The sequence below is a fragment of the Nomascus leucogenys genome, chromosome X, assembly GCF_006542625.1.
Source record: "Nomascus leucogenys isolate Asia chromosome X, Asia_NLE_v1, whole genome shotgun sequence".
In the NCBI taxonomy this organism is placed as follows: Eukaryota; Metazoa; Chordata; class Mammalia; order Primates; family Hylobatidae; genus Nomascus; species Nomascus leucogenys.
The window spans coordinates 92,164,704-92,186,203 of record NC_044406.1 but is presented as its reverse complement, the minus strand read 5'-3'; the positions used below and the strand labels follow the sequence as shown (position 1 = coordinate 92,186,203).

The window sequence follows — 21,500 nt, the reverse complement described above, 5'->3', positions numbered from 1 at the left end:
TAGAAGATGGAAGTAATCTTTTTGACCTTTTGCTTAAAACGTTGCTGATCCTTCGTTTTGTTTTTCCAGAGTCAAGGAAACTTTTCTTTTGAGCTATTGGCAGCTTTTAACGATTTATTATACTTCTATGAACAAAATTTAGAATATATTTGTTTCTCCCTGAATTCTCCAGTATTTGCAGCTATTTATGAGTATTCTTAATATTTGTTATTTGCACAAGTGAAATAACAATCTGTTTTCCTTTATAACAGGACATAGTTGGAGAAACTGGTTATTTAACTAAGGCTTTGACTGGAATGGTGTGCTTTCCTTTAAGGAATCAAACTTGAATTGTGGAGCCAATAAAAGCCCCTTGGGAAAACTGACTTTATACCTTGTCTACACATTCCCTGTACAGGGGTCCTAACCTGGGGTAAGTAAAGAATGTCACTTTCTGACAGGACCAGGAGCCCCCAGGTTTATCTTGGAACCTTGAGAGAAGAGGAATTCACCCAAATCATAGGCATTTGATGGTATAAATCCAAGGCTGGGCTCAGCTTTAAAAGTCATCTGAGACGCCTATGAAACAAAATTCCATCAAAGCCAATTTAAAATCTTCTGTAAAAAATGTTATTCTTGCTGCACTGTATACAAATAATCAGGCCAAGTATAATAAAACAAATCAGTCCTACCATGATTTGTCTTTAGTAAAAATGGAAAACTGGAGAGAGAAAAATTATGTTTCAAAAACTGTAGTAAACGTGTTGTTAGATTCTAGTCTTGCCTAATGTTTTTCGATTTTTATTATTTTCTATAGTTTGGAACGAATTCTAATTTTTCTTGGCTATAAGTCTTCAAAATAATGTTTTCAGTTATTTCTCCTTCTTTTTCCCCACATTTTTACTAACTTGGAGTCACTGAAAACTAAGCTGTGCTTTTGTAAAGCCCTGTGAACTGAAGCTAGACAACTTAAACTTCAGAAGAAAATAACAGCAACCTATTTACATACATAAACCACTTTCATAGCTAGATACTGATGTATGGACTTCAGAGTAATGTGCCTTATATTGATTTTCCAGGATTAGTCTTTGGTTTATTGTTGTTTTTCTCCCTTCTTCCCCCTATTTTCTCTTCATAAACATGAGACTTCACAACTTGCTAAAAATGAACTTTCCCAATAACTCAGGACCTACCCATCTAGGAATAAACCATTCTAGCCGTGATATATCAGACGAAACCTGAGATCAGAGACTTATTTTCTTCTAAAATGCTTTCTCCACAAGATTTTTAAAATGAGAAGGGGGAATGTGTGACAGGAAAATAAATATTGGGGCCCCCAAATCACTAAGCTAATGGGAAAAGTCAAGCTGGGAACTGCTTAGGGCAAACCTGCCTCCTGTTTGATTCAGTTACCCCTCTGCTCTCTGAGACAAATGCATATCTGATTGCCTCATTTGGAGAGGCAAATCAGAAACTCAAAAGAATGAAATCTTTTGTCCCTTATCTACCTTTGACCTGGAAGCCCCCTCCCCACTTTGAGTTGTCCTGTCTTTGCTTCTAGTTGTCCCACCTTTCTGAACTGAACCAATGTTCATCTTGCATATGTTGATCGATGTCTCACATGTCTCTAAAATGTATAAAACCAAACTGCTCTGACCACCATGGGCACATGTCATCAGGACACCCTAAGGCTGTGTCACGGGTGCGCATTCTCAACCTTGGCAAAATAAACTTTCTAAATTAACTGAGATCTGTCTTAGATTTCTGGAGCTCACAGTACTGTTATTATTCCCAGTGATATGATTGTCTTGGCACAGGTTTCTCAGATCTGTCTTTCACTTTTTGAGGAAGTTCAGAAGATGGGGCTCTTTTGGTCTGGAGAAGCCTGAGTGTAAGGTTAAATTCAACTGTAACCCTGAAACTGTAAATAGGCTAGTGGGGCTTGTCAGTCAAACTTCTCACACTTCCCAATACTGAATGAAGTGTTGCTGTCATTTAAGTGGCAAATCTTAATCTTAAATACTCAGCCAACATTTAAGTTATTAGAAGCCATTTCTGAGTGAACAGCTCAATCCAGCATAGCTACTAATTGAGGGACATAAACCTGTGGATATTTTGTTTCATCAATATGAATGTAACTTCCAATGCAGTTTTGTTTTTTGATACACACACTCCTTAGGCCCTGAGACAGAATTGGTTAAGCAAAATAAGGAGTCCCTGATGAACCAAGCACATGTGTGACCATGGAAGGGTCATGTGAGGTTGCTGGACACACAATATTGGGGAGAAGTTTCTAGGATTTGGGGTTAATACATAAAAACTTTCTCTGAACTAGAATTGTCCAACAATTGACTAGCTGCCTTGAGTCAGTGAACGGCCACATTTTAAGGTTTTTATAAAGAGGATTCCGCATTGAGTAAGGAGTTGAATTAGATCAGTAGTTCTGAATAAGTGCATAGACTTGTTGTGTTGACAGTACTTAGTAGGTAGCTTCAGATTTCCTGAATCAAAATTTCAGAGTGGAGCCTAAGACTATATTTTCAAAAAGTACTTTAGGTGCTTTATAATGTGAAAGCAGGTTAGAAAATCAGTAAATCAAAGAACTTCAAAAATCCCTCCCAGGCTAACTTTTCCTTTTATCTGTTGTACTCAAAAGAAAAAAAAAAAAAACCTGGGTTAGTTTTCTTTTCTCCAACATTTTTTTTTTTAATGTGGAGGAAACTTCAAAACACTGGATCATACATGCCATCATTTATCAGTAACAAATATGCATTTGTAACTATTTCATCCTTTCACAAATGGTCTCACTTTATAACAAGCTAAAAAAATTTTTGCAGATAACATTTTGTATTATTCAATTTACAGTCTACAAAAAAAGACTGACAAGATGAAGCAATGTCTGATGAAAGAAGATGTAACTGGTTTTTAAGCTCCTGCTTGACTTCATTTACTGAATCAAATATTATCCATCAGATTGGAGTTGCCTCTGGGTTAGACTTGCTGATTCTGCACTCTAGCAGCTTTGCAGACCAAGCTGTCAGCAAAAGAATATGTATAATTGTTGGTACAAATTTGCTGTGATACTTGCATTGCTCCCTTGGTTTGTAATAAATATAGAAGTTTTTTCTTTACATCTGTTGCCTTCTCATGCGGATGTGTTTATGATCATTTGCTCAAAATATAGTAGCATGCAAGTCTGTTTCTGGAACAACAAACAACATCCCCATTCTCAATTCAGTAGAATTCTTGCTTTGAAAAAGCCTTCTGGAAATAGTGAGACGTGGAATCCTTGGTAGATATAGAATGAAGACAGATATTCAAAGTAACTGTGTATGTGGTGACTGTAAAATATACTTGTTATACTGAATGCTACTTCTATCACAGGTCCATCTAATTTTCCTAGAAAATCAGGAAAATATAAATGTAAACCTTGTGGTTTCAAAAAAGATTATTAAGATTATACTTCTAAAGTAATAGTGGATTGATAATACATGCCAAACTCTATGGAAAAACGTTCCAGTATGATGAAATTTTTCTTTATAACATAGATGTTTTCAAGATGTGGCTGTTGGCCAACTTGTTTCAGGATAAATTTTACCAAAACACTCCCTGAGCAATTGCACATTATAGATGTTCCCTGGACAATTGTTATAAGTTACCAGGTGTTATTCTAAATTTTCAAAGCACTCAAATATAAAACCAATCTAGCTTTTGTGGTGCTAACTAGGTGATGCAGTGTTTTCAGTCTCAAGCAAATGACTGTGGAGATTAAGGAAACTGCTAATGTTTTCAGAGTAAACCAGTGATGCTACTGAGGATGACAAAGCATATGATCCATTAGGGACTTTTGTCAGTTGTTCTTGAGCCATTTTCAAAATACCTCCTTTTATCAGATCTTCAAACAACTGGAAAGCAAAAGTAATTGGGGTCTTTTCTGTTCTTGAGTTTTATAACAATATGATAAATGACAAGTACGCCGGGTATTTTTTTAAAGAACAAATTCCCATGTACATCTTGGGATTAGTGTAGATTCAAACCAATATTCTCCATTCAACTATGTTTAGTATAATTGCAGTGGTGAGTATATTTTACTGCCTTCTAATTCTGTGAAAATTAGTCCAGGATTATTCCGTGCCAAAGAATTAATCAAAATATGCAATTAATTAGAACATGCAACAATTAGTTATACATGATATTATTATGTTTCAGGTGACAAAATTTCACCTATGGTTTATCTTATTTGTTTTTATACATACATCTTTGCTGGATGCTCACGGAATCTGTCATAACAGGCAACGGTTATGGCAAAGTCAAGAACAGACAGAAGGTATAGGAACTGAAAAAAAAGGAGTGAGACTGAGGCAGGGAGAGCTTTAACCAAAAAGGGGGAATTTGAATTTGGCTCTTGGGACCCTACTATACAAAATAACAATCATATATCGTTTTTTTTCCCACTTCTTTTAGGGTATTTGCCACAATTATTCATTGAGTCATTGATCCATTCATTCATTTTTTCTTTTCATTCAACTATGTGTTGAGAACTAACTATAAGCCAGACACTGTTGTAGGCCCTAGAATTACAAAGATCAATTAGATAAGGTCTCACTCCTTTTGGAGTTCACATTAAAGCTGAAAAAATGATAAGTAATTATGATTTAATGTACTAAGAGCTAAGCGAGGTATATGAAAAATGCTATAAGTGGGCAGAGGAGAGAGGGATTTGCTCTACATGGGGAGAAGACTCAGAGAAGACTTTACTGATACGATACTATTAAGAGTTGTACCTTGATAAATGAATACAAGTTCATAAGTGGTAAAAAAGGAAAGGGTATTCTCAGCAGAAGAAATTATGAAAGAGAGGTGTAAGCATACGTGTCATATTCTCTACGGACTGGGTATACTGGGAAGTAGAGGAGAGAAGAGTCTATAAATGTAGGCTAGAATAAGGATTACTACTACTTATGTACACAAGTGATCCTTTCTAATAGACTAGAAGCTTCTTGAGGATAAGATCTAGGTCTCATCTTTTCATTCTGCCATTTACTCCTTCAAAAAATATCTTCAATGCCTCCTACAAGACAGGAACTTGAGCAGATAAACAGTATTACTGAGGCACTGACATTTCCCCAAAGGAACTCACACTATGGTAATGGAGAAAAATGTAAAAACAAATAATTTTAGTACATGTGATGAATGCTGACCAAATGAATACTCTTTCTTTCAGGATTTTCTAATAATTTCATATAAATCATATAATTTTTTTTTGAGATGAAGGCTCGTTCTGTTGCCCAGGCTGAAGTGCAACAGTGTGATCTTGGCTCACTGCAACCTCCGCCTCCCTGGTTGAAGTGATTCTCCTGCCTCAGCCTCCCAAGTAGCTGGGATTACAGGCACATGCCACTACGCCCAGTTAATTTTTGTATTTTTAATAGAGATGGGGTTTCACCATGTTGGCCAGGCTGTCTTGAACTCCTGACTTCAGGTAATCCACCTGCCTCAGCCTCCCAAAATGCTGGAATTACAGGCGGGAGCCACTGCGCCTGGCCTACTTCATATAAATCTTATACAAATCTAATTTCCTGTTTGGTAAAAGAAGAGGCAGTATCTCATGATTTTGTTTCTTTAAGAACTCTCCCTCATATCTTGACTTCCTAGCACAGGGCTAGATGATCATTAAATGCTTTATTTCAAATGAAATGAACTAACTACAGAAGAAAGGAGAAAAGGTTGCAATTTACAAAACTGAGCTAGATCTGCAAGACATGGAATAGGGGACAAGAACAAAGTATGAAAAAATACTATCGCCTAGGTGTGGGACCTGAAGGAAACAGAGGACTTATTAAAGAACTAGCTTTGATGTTCTGCTTTATTTTTAATATGTTGCTTTTGGGGTTTGGATTACATTAGCCAGAGATGCTGCTTGTTAACCCCGCAAGTCTCTTTCTTAAGACAATGAGAAGCAAGCGAAGCAGAAGCAAAGGTGGGGTGAGAGAAGAGCTCTTATCTTTTCTCTTTAATACAGAAAGGCTACGGAGAGAAGAATTATTTAAGAACTGATTTAATAAATATAGGGTATATAGAGGGCTGGCAGTAGAGAAAATAGTAGCAGTAGTATTAATAGTATAATTTAAAGGAGTAAAAATAATAGTTTACATTTATTGCCAAGATTATGCCAAAATACTTTACATGCATTGCTTTTCATTTTCATAACAATTCTATGAAGAAGTACCATCATTTTTCCTGCTTTACCGATAGAAATACTGAAGGACAGAGATGTTAGGTAACTTACCAAGGCTACACAGCAAATAATGTGATGAAAAGAACATTTGAACTCAGGCAATCTGATTGGAGATGTGATGATTAGAGAAGGCGCAGAGGCAGAAGTGGGAGTACTTCAGGTGTTGAGACATTGATAAAATAAGTATGTGTGTATGAGCGGATGGGGAAATAGCAGCAAAAGATAGAGATGTATCTAAGGCAAACAGTGTCACATATACAGGAATCATGTAATACGATTTTTTTATTGTGGCTCATTAAAAGGTATCTTATAATAATGGCACACTTCTATTTTTCAATGCTGTCTCAAGTCTGATTATATCTATACCTACATCCATATCCATACCTAGCTATAACTAACAAATATAAGCCAAAAGGTTTTAGTTTGCCTTTGGTTCTCCAAATTGGAAATGAGTAGCTCAATCTTAATTTTGAAAGCATCACTTCCTGGGTATTATTTTTAAAATATCACATTGAGGCATTTTTACTAAAGGTAGAGGATTGATTTTGATAACTTTTCCCCAATAATAAATTCAGTAACTTCAAAAAGAGATGTTTTAATCTTTGTCTAATATATAGAGAGGATATGCCATAAAGAAAACACAAAAACAAAACCTAGAAAAACAACTTTTCTAGCATAAGTAATTTTTTTATTTTGTTCTTTTATAACATTCCTATTTAAATGCAGATTGTAATGTGCTACTAAGTACAAGGAAGGCTTTTGGGCTATTAAAGTGCTAATTATAAAGTTAACTTTAAGTCAGAAATGATTGTAGAAAAGGCACATAAGTAGGAAAATTTACTTTAAGATCATTTAAGAAAGGCCGTGCTTAAGCTCTGACTTTGACAGGGAAAAATAAATTTCTAATTAGAAAAAAATATAAAGAAAGTACAGTGCAATTATACTTGTTTATAGCAAGACTGTTGAGCATTACACTGAGGGACACAAATTTCATGTTCCTGTTGCAAAAACTAACAATCTCAAATAGACATATAGCTCTGGATAGCTTCACCTAGAACACAAATAATGCTACTCTCATATTTAAGAGTGTAGGTATAGCAGTAACAAATATTTGCACAGTCTGACTTCCTATTATATGACAACCATTACTATAACCATCCTAATGCTGGTTTTGCTTTGCTTTCTACAACACCTACTCAACCACACTCCATTCCCATTGTGTTCACTACTGTGGATATACATATTATGCCTTACAGAAGGGAACCCGAGTCACCAGCAAACAATTTAGAAAACTTCCTTTAAGAAGAAATTGGGATATGTCTTTGAAAATAGATCTTTTATTTTAAAGCAATGGAATATAGCTACTTATTGTGTTACTTATTCCCAAATGTTTAAAGACATAAGACACCGGAAAAAATCTATTAAAAATTGATGCAAAGCAAAGACTTTAATTTCTTACCTTCTTTCTCCCCCTCATCTTCCTCCTTCTCTTTCTATGACTATTACTATTATTACATCTGTACAGTAAATTATAGCTTATAATGTGTTTACATAAACATTATCTTATTTGATTATTCTACATTAATTTAATATTTACTGAGCATCTGTGCTTTGCCTAATACATAAAGCATACACTGAGCTTATCATTTTCAAAAAGAATTTTAGAAATAAATAAAAACTTCATCATTACATGTTGTGAAAAGTGCCATTAACAAAAATAACAGCATGCTATGAATGAGGCAGCAAAATGTACCTACATTGGGATTCCAGAGAAGGCATACCTGAGTGACACTTGAGCTGAGAGGGAAGGATGAGAACTTTTCAATCAAATGAATAGTGAAATGAAGAGTTTCCTGGGTCTACTGAACCACACATGGAAAGGCCCTGTGCAGAAACAAGCTTGGCCCATTAGAATGGAGTATAAGAGGCAAAAGATGAGGCTAAACAGGTACCAGAAGCCAGATGATGCAAGATCTTATAAATTCAAGTTAAGGAATTTGAAGTATATTGCATGTACAGTGGGAAGACATTGAAGGCCTTTAATAAGAAAATGATAGTGTTGGCCTGGTGCAGTGGCTCATGCCTGTAATCACAGCACTTTGGGAGGCTGAGGCAGGCAGATCACCAGGTCAGGAGTTTGAGACCAGCCGGGCCTATATGGTGAAACCCCGTCTCTACTAAAAATACAAACATTAGTTGGGCATGGTGGTGGGCACCTATAGTCCTGGCTACTCGGGAGGCTGAGGCAGAAGAATCACTTGAATCCGGGAGTTGGCAGTTGCAGTGAGCCGAGATCGCGCCACTGCACTCCAGCCTAGGTGACACAGCGAGACTGTCTCAAAAAAAAAAAAAAAAAAAAAAAGAAAGATAGTGTCTTATTTACCTTCTATATCAGCACTGTGTAATAGAAATACAATGTAAGCCATATAAGTAGTTTTAAGCTTTCCTGTAGGCAAATATTTAAAAAGTAACATGAAACAGGGAAAATAAATTTTAGTATTATATTCTATTTAACCAAACATAGCCCAAATATTATCACTTTGGCATGAAGTCAATATTAAAAATTATTAATGAGCTATTTTATATTTATCATACTAAGTCTTCAAAATCCAGTGTGTATTTTACATATAAAGTACATCTCATTTCAGACCAGCCACATTTTATGTGCTCATTTAGCACATGTGGCTAATGGCTATTATACTGGACAATGCAGTCCTATAAAGTTTGTTGTGGCTGCTAAGTAGAGAATAAATTAGATAATAGTAAGTGGAAGTGAGTGTATTTGTTTCCTATGACTACTTAACAAATTACCACAAACATAATGACTTAAAATCACAAAAATGTATTCTTACAGTTCTATAGATTAGAATTCCAACATGAGTTCTGATGAGCTAAAAATGAAATTGTAAGCAAGGTTGCATTCCTTCTGGAGGCTCCAGGAAAAAATCCATTCCTTTGCCTTTTCCAGCTTCTAGAAGCTACCCACAGTCCATGGCTCATGGTCCCATGGCTCCATCTTCAAAGCCAGTAGAACTGGACTGACTCCCTCTCCTGCTGTCATCTCTCTGATTCTGTCATTTCTGCCTCCTCCTTCTTCTTCTAAGGACCTTTCTGATTACACTGGGCCCACCTGGATAGTATAGGATAATCACCCTATCTCAAGGTCAGCTAATTAATAGCCTTACTCCTCCCATTTCCATATAACATAACATACTGATATGTTCCAGTGATTATAATGTGAATATTTTTGAGGGAGACATTATTCTGTTTACCACAGGAGGAAAAAAACCCATGTTATCGACATTAGCACAATGTTTTAAAATAATCAATTTGATATTTTATAAAAACAATATGTTCTTATGACAGAAATTCATAAAATATAGAAAAGCACAAAAAATAAATTACATATACTATAATACAGAATCCTACCACACTGAAACATTCATTATTAACATTTATTAAACATCATTCCAGCCATCTATGTAGAGATATAGATAGAAAATTGGAAAGAAAAATAATTTAAAAAATAGGGTAACATTCCATATTCTATTTTGAATAAATGCATTACTTTCAGTAATTTTCCTTGAATTTAACAAAAATCAAAGTCAATTAGAAGAAATTGCTAAACTCCAAATATATTTTTCATCAGAATAATTTTTATTTTTTATTGACATATTGTAGTTGTACATACTTGTGGAGTACAAATCAATGTTTAGATGCATAAATGTTGTATAATAATCAAATCATAGTCTTAGCATATTCATCACATCATGTGTTTATAATTCTTTGCAGTGAGAACATTCAAAAGCTCTCTTCTAGCTCTTTTGTAATACACTACACCTTACTGATAAGCATTGTCACCCTACTGTGCAGCAGTACACCAGAACTTCTTCCTTCTAATTGTATCTTAGTATGCATTGACCAACTTTGCCACATCCTTCCTTCTTTCTCCCACCTCTGCCTCAGTCTCTGTTTCCCTTATTATCATTGTTCTACTCTACTCTTCTATGATACCAACTTTTTTTTTTAGATTCCACATATGAGTGAGACGGTATGGTATGTGTCTTTCTGAGTCTGGCTGACTTCACTTAACATAGTGTCCCCCAGGTCCAACCAAGTTGCTGTAAATGACAGGATTTCATTCTTTTTTATGGCTGAATAGTATTCCATTGTGTATATATATACTACATTTTTCTTATCACTCATCTGCATTGGACATGTGGGTTAATTCTATATCTTTGCTATTGTAAATAGTGCTACAATAAATATTGGAGTCAGATACTTCTTCTTTTTTGATGTAGGCATTTATTACTATGAACTTCCCTCTTAGAACTGCTTTTGTTGTGTCCCACAGGTTTTTGTATGATGTGTTTTCTATTTTCATTTGTCCCAATGAATTTTTAAGTTTTCTTTTTAATTTCTTCGTTGACTCACTGATTACTTAGAACATGTTGTTTAATTCCCATGTATTTGCAAGATTGCCAAAGTTTTTCTTGTTATTGATTTCTAGTTTTATAGCATTTTGATAAGAAAAGATACTTGATGTGCTCTTTTTCTTCCTAAATTTGTCAATATTTGTTTTGTGGCCTAACACATGATCTATCCTGGAGAATGCTCTATGTGCAATTGAGAAGAATGTGTATTCTGCGGTTGCTTATTGGAATGTTCTGTAAATGTTTGTTAGATACATTTGGTCTATGGTATAGTTTAAGTTCAATGTTTCTTTGTTGACTTTCTTTCCATTGTTGAAAGTGGGGTGTTGAAGTCCTCTACTATTATTGTTTTGCAGTCTATCTTTCCCTTTAGATCTAATAATATTTTCTTTATGTATTTGGGTGTTCTGGTGCTGGGTGCATATATATTTACAATTGTTATATCATCTTGTTGAATTGATCCCTTTATCACTATACAATAATCTTTTGGTCTCTTTTTACTGTTTTTGACTTATAGTCTATTTTATCTGATATGAGTATGGCTATTCCTGCTTACTTTTGGTTTCCATTTGCATGGAATATTATTTTCCATTCTTTCACTTTCAGTCTATGTTTGTCTTTAATAGTGAGGTGAGCCTTTTGTAGGCAGCACATAGTTGGGTTTAGTGGTTTTCTTTAATGCATTCATCCACTCTATATCTTTCACTAAGGAATTTAATCTGTTTACATTCAAGGTTATTATTGATAGGTACAAACTTACTTCTGCCAGTTTATTGTTTTCTGGTTGTTTTATAGATCATTTGCTCCTTTCTTCCTCTGTTGTTGTTTACCTTTATGGTTTGGTGGTTTTCTGTGGTGTTAAGTTTTGTTTTCTTTTTACTATTTCTGCATCTGCTGTGATTTCTTTGTTTGTGGTTATCATGGAACTAACATAATGAATCTTATAATTACAATAGACTATTTTAAGCTGATAACAACTTTGGTTGCATAAAAATGGTCTAGATTTTTCTCTCCTCCCACATAATTTGTATTTTATTGCTTTAATTTATAACTTTATCTTTGTTTCTACCTTAGCCACTAATTGTAGCTGTTGATGCTTTTGACACTTATAACTTTAAACTTTCATACTAGAGGACTGAAATATTTACATAGCAACATTACAGCACTGGGGTATTCTGAGTGTGATTATGGAATTATCTATACTGATGGGTTTTATACTTTCACATGTTTTCACAATGGTAGATGTCATCCTTTCACTTCCAGATGTATGAATCCCTTAAGCATTTCTTGTAAAGCCAGTATTGTGATGGTTAATTTTCTCAGTCTTTGCTTCTCTCGGGGGGTTTTTATTCCTACTTCATTTCTGAAGGATAACTTACTTTGCTGGATATAGTATTCCTGGCTGATTTATTTTTTTCTTTAAGTACTTTGAGTATATCTTCCAATTCTCTCCTGGCCTATAAATACCAAGCCTATCCCAGCAGGGGAAATAGTGTGAAGAAATTTCATTTCCTCACTCTATATCCTCTTCTCAGTCAACATTAGGCTTCCTTTACCACCACTCAATAGTCTCCACTTTTCCAAGTCTGATAGCCATTTCTCAGTTCTCATCCTCATTATCTTCTCAGTAACATTTGGCATAGCTTACTAATCCCTCCCACTTTAAATGCTCTCTTTCTCTTGGTATCGCCTCCTCCTATAGTCTCTCTTTAATTTTTCCTACCTCACCAACCAATACTTCTATTTGCTAACTTCTCCTCCTCTGCTTCATGACTTTATATAACATATAGATACTGATGACTCCCATATATGGATCTACTGCCTTGACTTCTACCCAGAAACTCAGGCTTCTCTATGTAACTGTCTACCTAACATCTTTATATGGATGGCTAATTAATATATCAAACTTAATAAGACTAAATAGAGTTGTTGATGTTTGCTTCTTTGTACCCTACACTTGATTTTCCCTCAAGTCTTCCACTATCTTCATTAATGGCACCTCCATTTATCCAGGTGCTCAAACCAAACCTCTAGGGGCTTTTCCAATTTCTCTTTCCTTTACTGTTCATATTCACCTCATTAACAGGTGCTGCTGACTCTAAATCTTAAGCATACCCCAAATCTATATTATTTGCTTAAAATATATTTTCCAACCCCCCCACACACACTCTTATCTATCTATCTATCTATAAATCAGAGCCAATTTGGTCCCTGCCTACCTTTCTGACCTCATTTCCTAGCATTCTCTACTTCTGCCACTAAGCTTCAGCCTCACTAATCTTTCAATTACTTGAACATGCTGACTTCATTTTTGCTTTGGGCCTTCACATAATACCAGCCTGGAGTTTTTTCCCCACTCATCTTCATGTGGTTGGCTCCTTCATGGCATTCAGATCTCTGCTTTCCCTTACTACCTGGTCCATTCTATCTCATCAATTTCTACCACATCACATATGTTGTTCATCTGGGTGGCACTTACCACTAGCTGATAGTTTTTTTATGTTTTGTTTTCTTCTTCACTTTCTCTCTCCCAAAAGAGTATAATCTTTGTAAGAGCAGAGATGTTATCTGTCACTTTTGTATCACCTGCTTCTAAGACAATGCCTAGAACATGGTAGTGTCTCCAATAAATAATTGTTAGATGTATATAACTTCTTTAAAGAACACCTAATCTATGGCATTTTTCATGGCAATGGTAATTTATCCTGAATTTTACACGTGCTTTCAACAACTTCAATATATAGAAGTTATTTTGACTGGTTTGGAGGCGTAGGTTTGGAAAAATTGATTTGACTGGTTTGGAGGCATAGGTACTCAAAAATTAAAGCTATGAAAAAATATAATAAAGGTAAACATGAACGTTTTGTTTGAAATATTAAGCTATATGCTTGTAGACATACCTAAGCATTTCTTTTTTTTTTTTTTTTGGAGACTCGCTCTGTTGCCCAGGCTGGAGTGCAGTGGCACGATCTCGGCTCACTGCAAGCTCCGCCTCCTGGGTTCACGCCATTCTCCTGCCTCAGCCTCTCCGAGTAGCTGGGACTACAGGTGCCCGCCACCACACCCGGATAATTTTTTGTATTTTTAGTAGAGATGGGGTTTCACCATGGTCTCGATCTCCTGACCTCGTGATCCACCCGCCTCGGCCTCCCAAAGTGCTGGGATTACAAGCGTGAGCCACTGCGCCCGGCCTGACATACCTAAGCATTTCTAAAGAGAGAGATTTGGGAAATAAACCTCCTATCAGCCATAAGAAAAATTTTGATATTGGCTGTAATTTACAATGATCTATTGTAACACTGCATTTTACAGATAATGGCATTAAAGCTCAGAGACAAAAAAATAGTTTTCCCAAAATCATATAGCAAGTAAGTGGTAGAGGTATATCTAAAACCTGGGTTTCACTCTTTTTTTTCAACACTTTATATCGTTTATTAATGCAGTATACATTAGATCTAAAATCTGCAGTTTCTAAGCACACCATGTTTAGATCTTTCAGATCCTTCTGCAGTTTTAGGTTATTTCTACAGAGGTACCTTTAAGTGAATGAATAACACATTCTGTAATTCCTGAAAATATAGTACAGAATGAAATGATTTAAGTATAATTTAGGCACATATTGATTATGAAAATAGATTATCTCTCAATACTTCTCTGTCTTGGTAAAAATAATAAAGCAAAGAAAATAATTCATTTCTGCAGTTGCTTTCCTTCACTTGTAAAGGTCTGATCTCCTCCCACTATGCATATGTACCCTTTACTGTTAAGGAAAGCTTTGCATATGTAGATATAGAAGAATAAGCTATGTAAATACTAAAGATATGTCATTCTCCCAAAGGAGACACAGGTGGTTTTCAATGATTCCTTGCCTCATGTTGATGAGTCTGTAGAATTCAGAACCCATTTGGACACAGCTAATATCCCTGCTCTTGGGGTAGAAAATAAGGACACCAGGTCATCGGTAGGGAGGTACAGGCCCTTCCTCTGCTGCTGCAGAGAGATAATGACTCAAGAAAATTGGGCTAAAATTTGTTTAAAAAAAAACACAAAAAATATAAGTAAAAGACTCACAGGTGCTGACTGATTGGTATTACATCTTGGACCAGCCAAATGCCTTTATTTTTACTTTACATCTATTTTTTGGTGGCTGTAATCAAATGTGTGCTTAAAATTCCTCATTCCCCACTGTAGGGTTCTAGCTGCAATTATATTACATTGCCTTTTAGCAGGCAACTCTACCATATTCACTCATATAAGCTTTGATTGCAGTAGCTCTGGATTTGGTATCTATTTCTAAGCTGGCCCTATGTAAACTATTTGGTATTTGAATTAAATGAATATTAATGATGCACCTTGGTTTTTTGGTTTTGAAGTATCTTCCTGTGCTTGTGATGACTGTATGAGAAAACTAGGCTAATAGTGTAAATAGATAGAATTGCTTGGTCTGGTGTTGAGTGGAACTTGCCTAGAATGAAATTCTGAGAAATTCTCATTTATAAGTGTTGTAGTGATAGGTAAGTTATTCCTCCATCTGGAGTTCCACTGTACCTTTGGAATGACAGTGAAGTACAACGATGTCTTTCTTTCCACTCTGTCTCAATCAGTAAGAACTGGATATTACTTTAATTTAGCTACTGTTTTGTCCTAAAAAGTAAACATTATAAAAATGATCCTGAAAAGAGTCTTAGGGAGTCTGATCTCACTATATTCATATGGTATGACAGGTATTTAAAGAGGGGAGGCATCACTAAAGCTATTTATAAACCTGAAAAACCTTTTCCAAGTTTTCATAAAGTTTTAACAATTTAAATATCCATACCGCATCTAGGTATTCAATAAATATAATTGAATATGTTGTGCGTTCCATAAATTAAAATCCTCAAATGCATCTCAAACCAAGATGGTATTTCCACATCATGCCTATTTAAAAGCAAATATAATAGATACTATTCCTGGTCATAAAACCAGGTTAAACCCCCCTACCCCTTGCAATAGGCAGCAATATCTAGTTTCCCTACATCTATTAAATGAGTGCTTTTCTGTTAAAAATCAGAATATGGAAAAAAAGTCAGTTTTTTCCCTTATGCACTGCTCAGAACAAGCATAATCCTCTGAATTTTTTTTTTTAATTTCTTTACAGTGTTATTTCTTCTAGACAACTGAGTGGGTGGAGAAAGAAAAGTGATAAGGAAAACATTTTCATCTTGTACATCTTCCTCCAGCCCCTAAAATTCTCATCTGACACTTTGTGACATGTGTAGTGGTGTCAGCATCTCTTCAAATATAGCTCCCTTCATGTTGGACCCTCTCAGGTTGGCTTCTTGAAGATCACACCCAGATAGATCACAGTTCTCTAAATCAGTTCCTGCCAGAGTTGCTCCTCTGAGGTTAGAGTTCTTCAACTTTGCATTTTTTAAGGTAGCCACTCTCAGGTTAATTCCTGTCATCTGACTTCCTTCCATATCCACACCCTTCAGATTAGCACCTTCTAAATTGGCTTTAAGACCAGAAGGATCCTCAAAATTACACAGTTTCAGGGATGCTCCTTTTGCATTAGAACAGAGCATCTTGACTCCCTGGAGATTTGCACAGTCAAGCACTGATCCACAGAGATCAGCTCGTTCAAGATTTGCACAGCAAAGATTTGCATGTGCAAGATCACGGCGGCTTAAATTGGCCATTTTGAAGTTAATGTATCGAAGATCCAAATGAGAAAGATCAGCACCATTGAAGTTCAAACCCTGGCATCGCAGTTCTGACTTGGTTGGAGTCGCTAGCAAAAATCGGACAAATTCCTTTCGGGATATTGGTGAATGATCCTCCGGTGGTTGAGAATTCTTTATTGCCACTTCTACGTGTTCAATCAATGAGTCAATACCAAAAAATCTTGCTTCTTCTAACACACCCAATAAATTAATGCCATCATTTACAATGAGCTGTCCATGACGCAAGTAGTTCAAAATGGTTTCAAAGTACTCAGGACTTCGGTCAATTAAGAAAGCTCCTCTATGATATTGCTTATTTCCCCAGACACCTTTGTCCTTAAACATGTGGGCCAGCATACTGTCAGGTTCCTTATTCACCAAAGTGCTCCTTAGAATTCAGGGAAAAAATTGATTTCTCCATTTGTCTTTATAAACAAACATATTTAAGTCAAGAGTATACTCAATCCCAGCTGCTCTCTCAAAAAGATGCATGCTACAACCTGGTAGGAGTAACGCGTGTAGTTGTAAAGTACCGCCCTCCAACATTTAATGTCAGCCAGTCTGTGTAGAATCCTAACAATCCCTCAGGAGGCTTAGAATCTGTCTGAGGATCAATAAATGGCTCCCCTTCACAAACAAACAAAACATCATCATCCCTGATCAAAGCAATATCATCAATCAGTCCACCTTTCCCATTATACACACTGGTGGCTTTTATGCCGAGTTTACTGCTGGGCACAGAAAGCAAATCAGATAAAGTTCCATATACAGCAACCACCTAGCTTACAGCAGGTCTTTGATAAATATTTCTTGAATGTCGAGTGTTGAAGTAAGACACACCTTTTTTGTGTGACAATCAGTCATATTCATTTAAGTCTCTTACACTTTCCGTTCTTGGGGCTGCCGTTCAGGAACAGGGTCACCCGCCTCATCGCGCTGCCCCCGCTGGGTCCTGAGTGAGCCGCCACCCTCCCACCTGGTCCTCCTCTCACCTTTTTCTCCTCCCGCCCTTCCCCTCCCTCCACCCACTCGGATTCGCCTCCCTTTGCCACCTTCCTGCCCTTGGCTAAAACCTGGGTTTCACTCTTAACTTTCATTCCATGTTCCAAGCAAATGCTACACTATGTTATAAAAGGCTCCAAATATGTTATATTTTCTGAAGCTTATTAAATTTTCATAAAATTATAGGATGTTAATGCAAGATTTTTAATTTTAGTGGTCTCAAGTATTTCTTTCTCTAGAGGAACCAAAATTTATATCACTGTTAATCTTATGTTACTAAATCAAATCAAAGTTAAACCTAAAGTTATATAAAGGAAGAATGTTTGAGTATTTATATCAAGTTCTGTACAGACATATGAAAATGCATATAAATTTCATTGTCTAACTTATTTTATTATTCTGAACCAAAATGATTTTCACAAGCTTTGAAACTCCAAAAATCAAACTAAACATGTCTACAAAATCAAACCTTAAATATAATACATTGTAAAGACACTTACATGAACCATACATCACTTATCAAAAACAAATCTCTCTCTATATATATATGTATATAACCATATGTGAGAATAAACACTACTGTCTTAGAATGTTTCAAAACATACAAAAAGTCTGCTTGTATAGGAAATACATAAACTTGGTCATAGAATTTTTATTGGTTAGGGTAGCATATAACCTAGGTGTCTATGTAGTAGCAAATAAAATCTTGTGAAAGTATGGCGAAATATATTAATATGCATTTATTTCATTCTGTAAACGAGAAGAATCTTTTGTTGAATTTTAGATTGAATGTATACTAACAGCCTTGCTTTAACGTCTTCTCAAGCTATGAAGAAAAATACCTTTTCAGATGACAAATCATCAGTTCTGGAAACTGTAGGGTCCTGTAGGATCCTTTCCTATATATTTGTTGAACCATTTGAATATAAATATGCAAAATATAGAATTGTAAGTTCAGCAGTAGGAGTTCAGGAGATCCTGCCAACCCTACCAACCACTATATCTGCTCTCCTTTTTGGGAATAAATGTGCCTCATCCCTCCAGTCCCTGAACAGAATAGGAAAAAAAGGGGAGGGAGAACAGAAAATTTCAAGGAAGAATAAAGCATCATCCTTTATTGATAATAAATTACATATTAGAAATCATCTGTAATAAAAGCAACAAATACTAACAGTCTAATCCATGGTGGTGTGATGAAGTAACCTAGGGGCTGGGAAAAGAGGTGAGAACATATCATGGCACTACTCTAGTCTAGTTGATCTATAAGGCTTAACACGGGAAATGAGAATGTGCTTAACATCAACTAGGCAAAGTCATCCAAACCAGTCTCATGCTCTGACAGACAAGGATGAAACTGACAGTCTGCTCTCTTTTCTAGTACTTTGTCACTAGGTGGGCTCACATCTCTGTGATTGGAGGAACAATGAGGCCAGATGAAAAATTCCCTGCTCTATTTATCTTCTAAACACAATGTCTAAGACTAGTTGAGGGACAGGACACAAGGATCAATCAATTAATAAGCCAATGATGAACATCAACTTTATAACTAGCACTGTATAAGGCACTTTGGAAGGGAGAAGCACCAGGCTGTATACCATCTATAAGAAGTTTGCCTTCTAAAACACTGTGCAAACATCAGAGTAGGCAGCAATACATTTTTGTTTCCTAAAGAAAAACTGGTTGGTAAATTATTACATTAACAAAAGAGGGAAGAAAGAGAATGAGAGCAGTAGGAGTTCAAAATTTAATGGCCGTTTGGAGGTGTGGAGGTTTGGATACACTGGTCAGGGGAAAATGTGGGGAAAGTCTCAAATTTCACAGGCTGAGAAAGGTAGTAGCCCAAACCTTATCACATGTGAGCCTTCCAGGAGTTTGAACCTGAACCACTCTACAGGGATCTGAAGGTCACATAGCATGACTCTCAAATACTCCCCAAGACATGAACATTAAACCAAAATGACAAAAACATGATGAATGTGACATCCACCTCATGTGAGTTACCTAATGTTTTTGTTTTTATTTTGGTTCTTTATACAGATTCTGTCTGTTTCCATGAGCTTTTCTATAAATCATGAGCATCTGCAACAAAATTGCACCAGTAAATCTCATAAAACAGCTTCCCTGAGACTAGATTCAAGATGTTAACACAACAAGAGTTTCCTCATTTTATATAATGGCTGGGTAGGTCTTTTATATTTTAGAAAAAAAATAATATTTCAAAATGTCATTTACTTGGTAGAGAAGCAGCAGGGAAATGGCATTGTTGAATCTCTTTAATAAACTGTGCATTTATAGTCATTCTTAGAAAGCATTTGGAAACAGGCCAGGCGCGGTGGCTCACACTTGTAATCCCAGCACTTTGGGAGGCCGAGGCGGGCGGATCACGAGGTCAGGAGATCGAGACCACGGTGAAACCCCGTCTCTACTAAAAATACAAAAAATTAGCCGGGCGTGGTGGCGGGCACCTGTAGTCCCAGCTACTCGGAGAGGCTGAGGCAGGAGAATGGCATGAACCCGGGAGGTGGAGCTTGCAGTGAGCCGAGATTGCGCCACTGCACTCCAGCCTGGGCGACAGAGGACAGAGTGAGACTCCGTCTCAGAAAAAAAAAAAAAAAAAAAAAAAAAAAGAAAGCATTTGGAAACAAAAATGTATCTTCCACCTGTTTCACCAAAATCACTGATTATTAAAAAAAATCATGCTATTCTGTTTGCCTAGTTCAACAGGTACTTTGAAATACAGAGCCAATTGGAAGAACTTAGAACCCTCTAATTTTTACATGACTATGTGAAGTTGGTTGCTACAACAAATCATGGGAAGGAAAGAAAACTCATATAAATCATGCAGTTCTATATGAACCACACAATGATTCCATTCTCTCCACTATGTTGCAGCACACTTTAATTGGTGAAGTCTCTCCTTTGACATTTTTAGGATTTTCAAGATTTGCAAAGCTTAGAGTAGAACAGGTAATAAGAGAAAGATAAATAAAATAAGCTAGAAATATGAACAGCTTGAGCCTCTGTTATGAGTTCATAAATACCTTAAATTAGGAAGAATTACAGTGGGATTTAGAGCTATTGGGATACATTTGCATCTTTAGCTAGTCTTTTAACCACTAAGTAGAACAATTCACTGACTCATTCTTTTGCAGAAAACAAAGGCATACTGTTACCTACTGTAATCTGTTAGCATAAAATATTTTTAACGCACCCTAATGTGAGCGCATAGAGTATGAGACATATGTTCAGAACTGGAATCTGTACAAGATTTTAATTTTAATCAAAGCCAAAGCAGCCCATGACTTGGGTCACCGTTTGTCCTTCAGGAACAAAGACAGTGTGTATATTCTCAGTGATTTTGTTTCATCCTATTTTCATCATATAAGAATACAATTACTATGATGGAGACATAAAAGATATGAACAAAAAGGTATCTAAAATAAATCAGTTCAGTAAAAAGCTATAATAATACATTCTTACAATGTCCCTCCCCTCGACCTTTTAAAAATGTATATGTGCTTTGAAAACAGGCTAGGAAAGTACGTTTTCTTGTCATCCTTATCTTGCTGAAAGTGTTGCCAGTATTCAAAGTTGAGAGGTATGTTTACAGAAGCTCTGGTTTGTAATCATTAATATTTTGAAATTGAGTCTTTCATAGCAGGGTGGTATAATTTTTGAAAGATCCTTATGATTGAGTGATAATGCTTTGCAACTCTGTATTGCTTCAGATGAAATAACTGAAGATTTTTAAAAAGGAGTCAAAATTAATGTTAGGTTATTTTTAAATTTTATTTTCATTTTTGAAAGTTGTATTGACTACTTCTCTATGAAACCTTTAGGAAACATCCCCTGATGTAACATGTCTCATGAACAAAACATAGTAATGGTTTAATTTTAGGAGCATTTTTCTTCAAATGGCAGATTAGGAAAGTGACAATTTTTTTCAAGCACCTAAACTTTGCTAGTTACCTTCAGGATACTTTAAAATGTATGCTAATTAATAGAATAAGTAGTTTTCTGTGTCTCCTCTATTAGGACAAAGATTTTAGTCAGGCTTTGGTTAACTCAAAGAGTTAACTAAATTATTAAGAATTTATATTAATGTTTTAATGTTTAATTACTTTATATTAACAGTTACCCTAA

At 35.8% G+C, this 21,500-nt stretch overlaps 2 protein-coding genes across 2 annotated transcripts in view; both read right to left on the bottom strand.

The window, feature by feature from the left end:
* Window positions 1–21,500, bottom strand: part of IL1RAPL2 (interleukin 1 receptor accessory protein like 2) — a 1,171,118-nt gene that overhangs the window by 353,255 nt on the left and 796,363 nt on the right. The window lies entirely within an intron of this gene.
* Window positions 15,785–17,287, bottom strand: LOC100603406 (BTB/POZ domain-containing protein KCTD9-like). Its single transcript, XM_012498733.1, is given in 3 exon segments — window positions 15,785–16,740; window positions 16,856–17,149; window positions 17,241–17,287. Coding segments are annotated over 3 exon segments (1,197 nt in total). The 3' UTR covers window positions 15,785–15,884.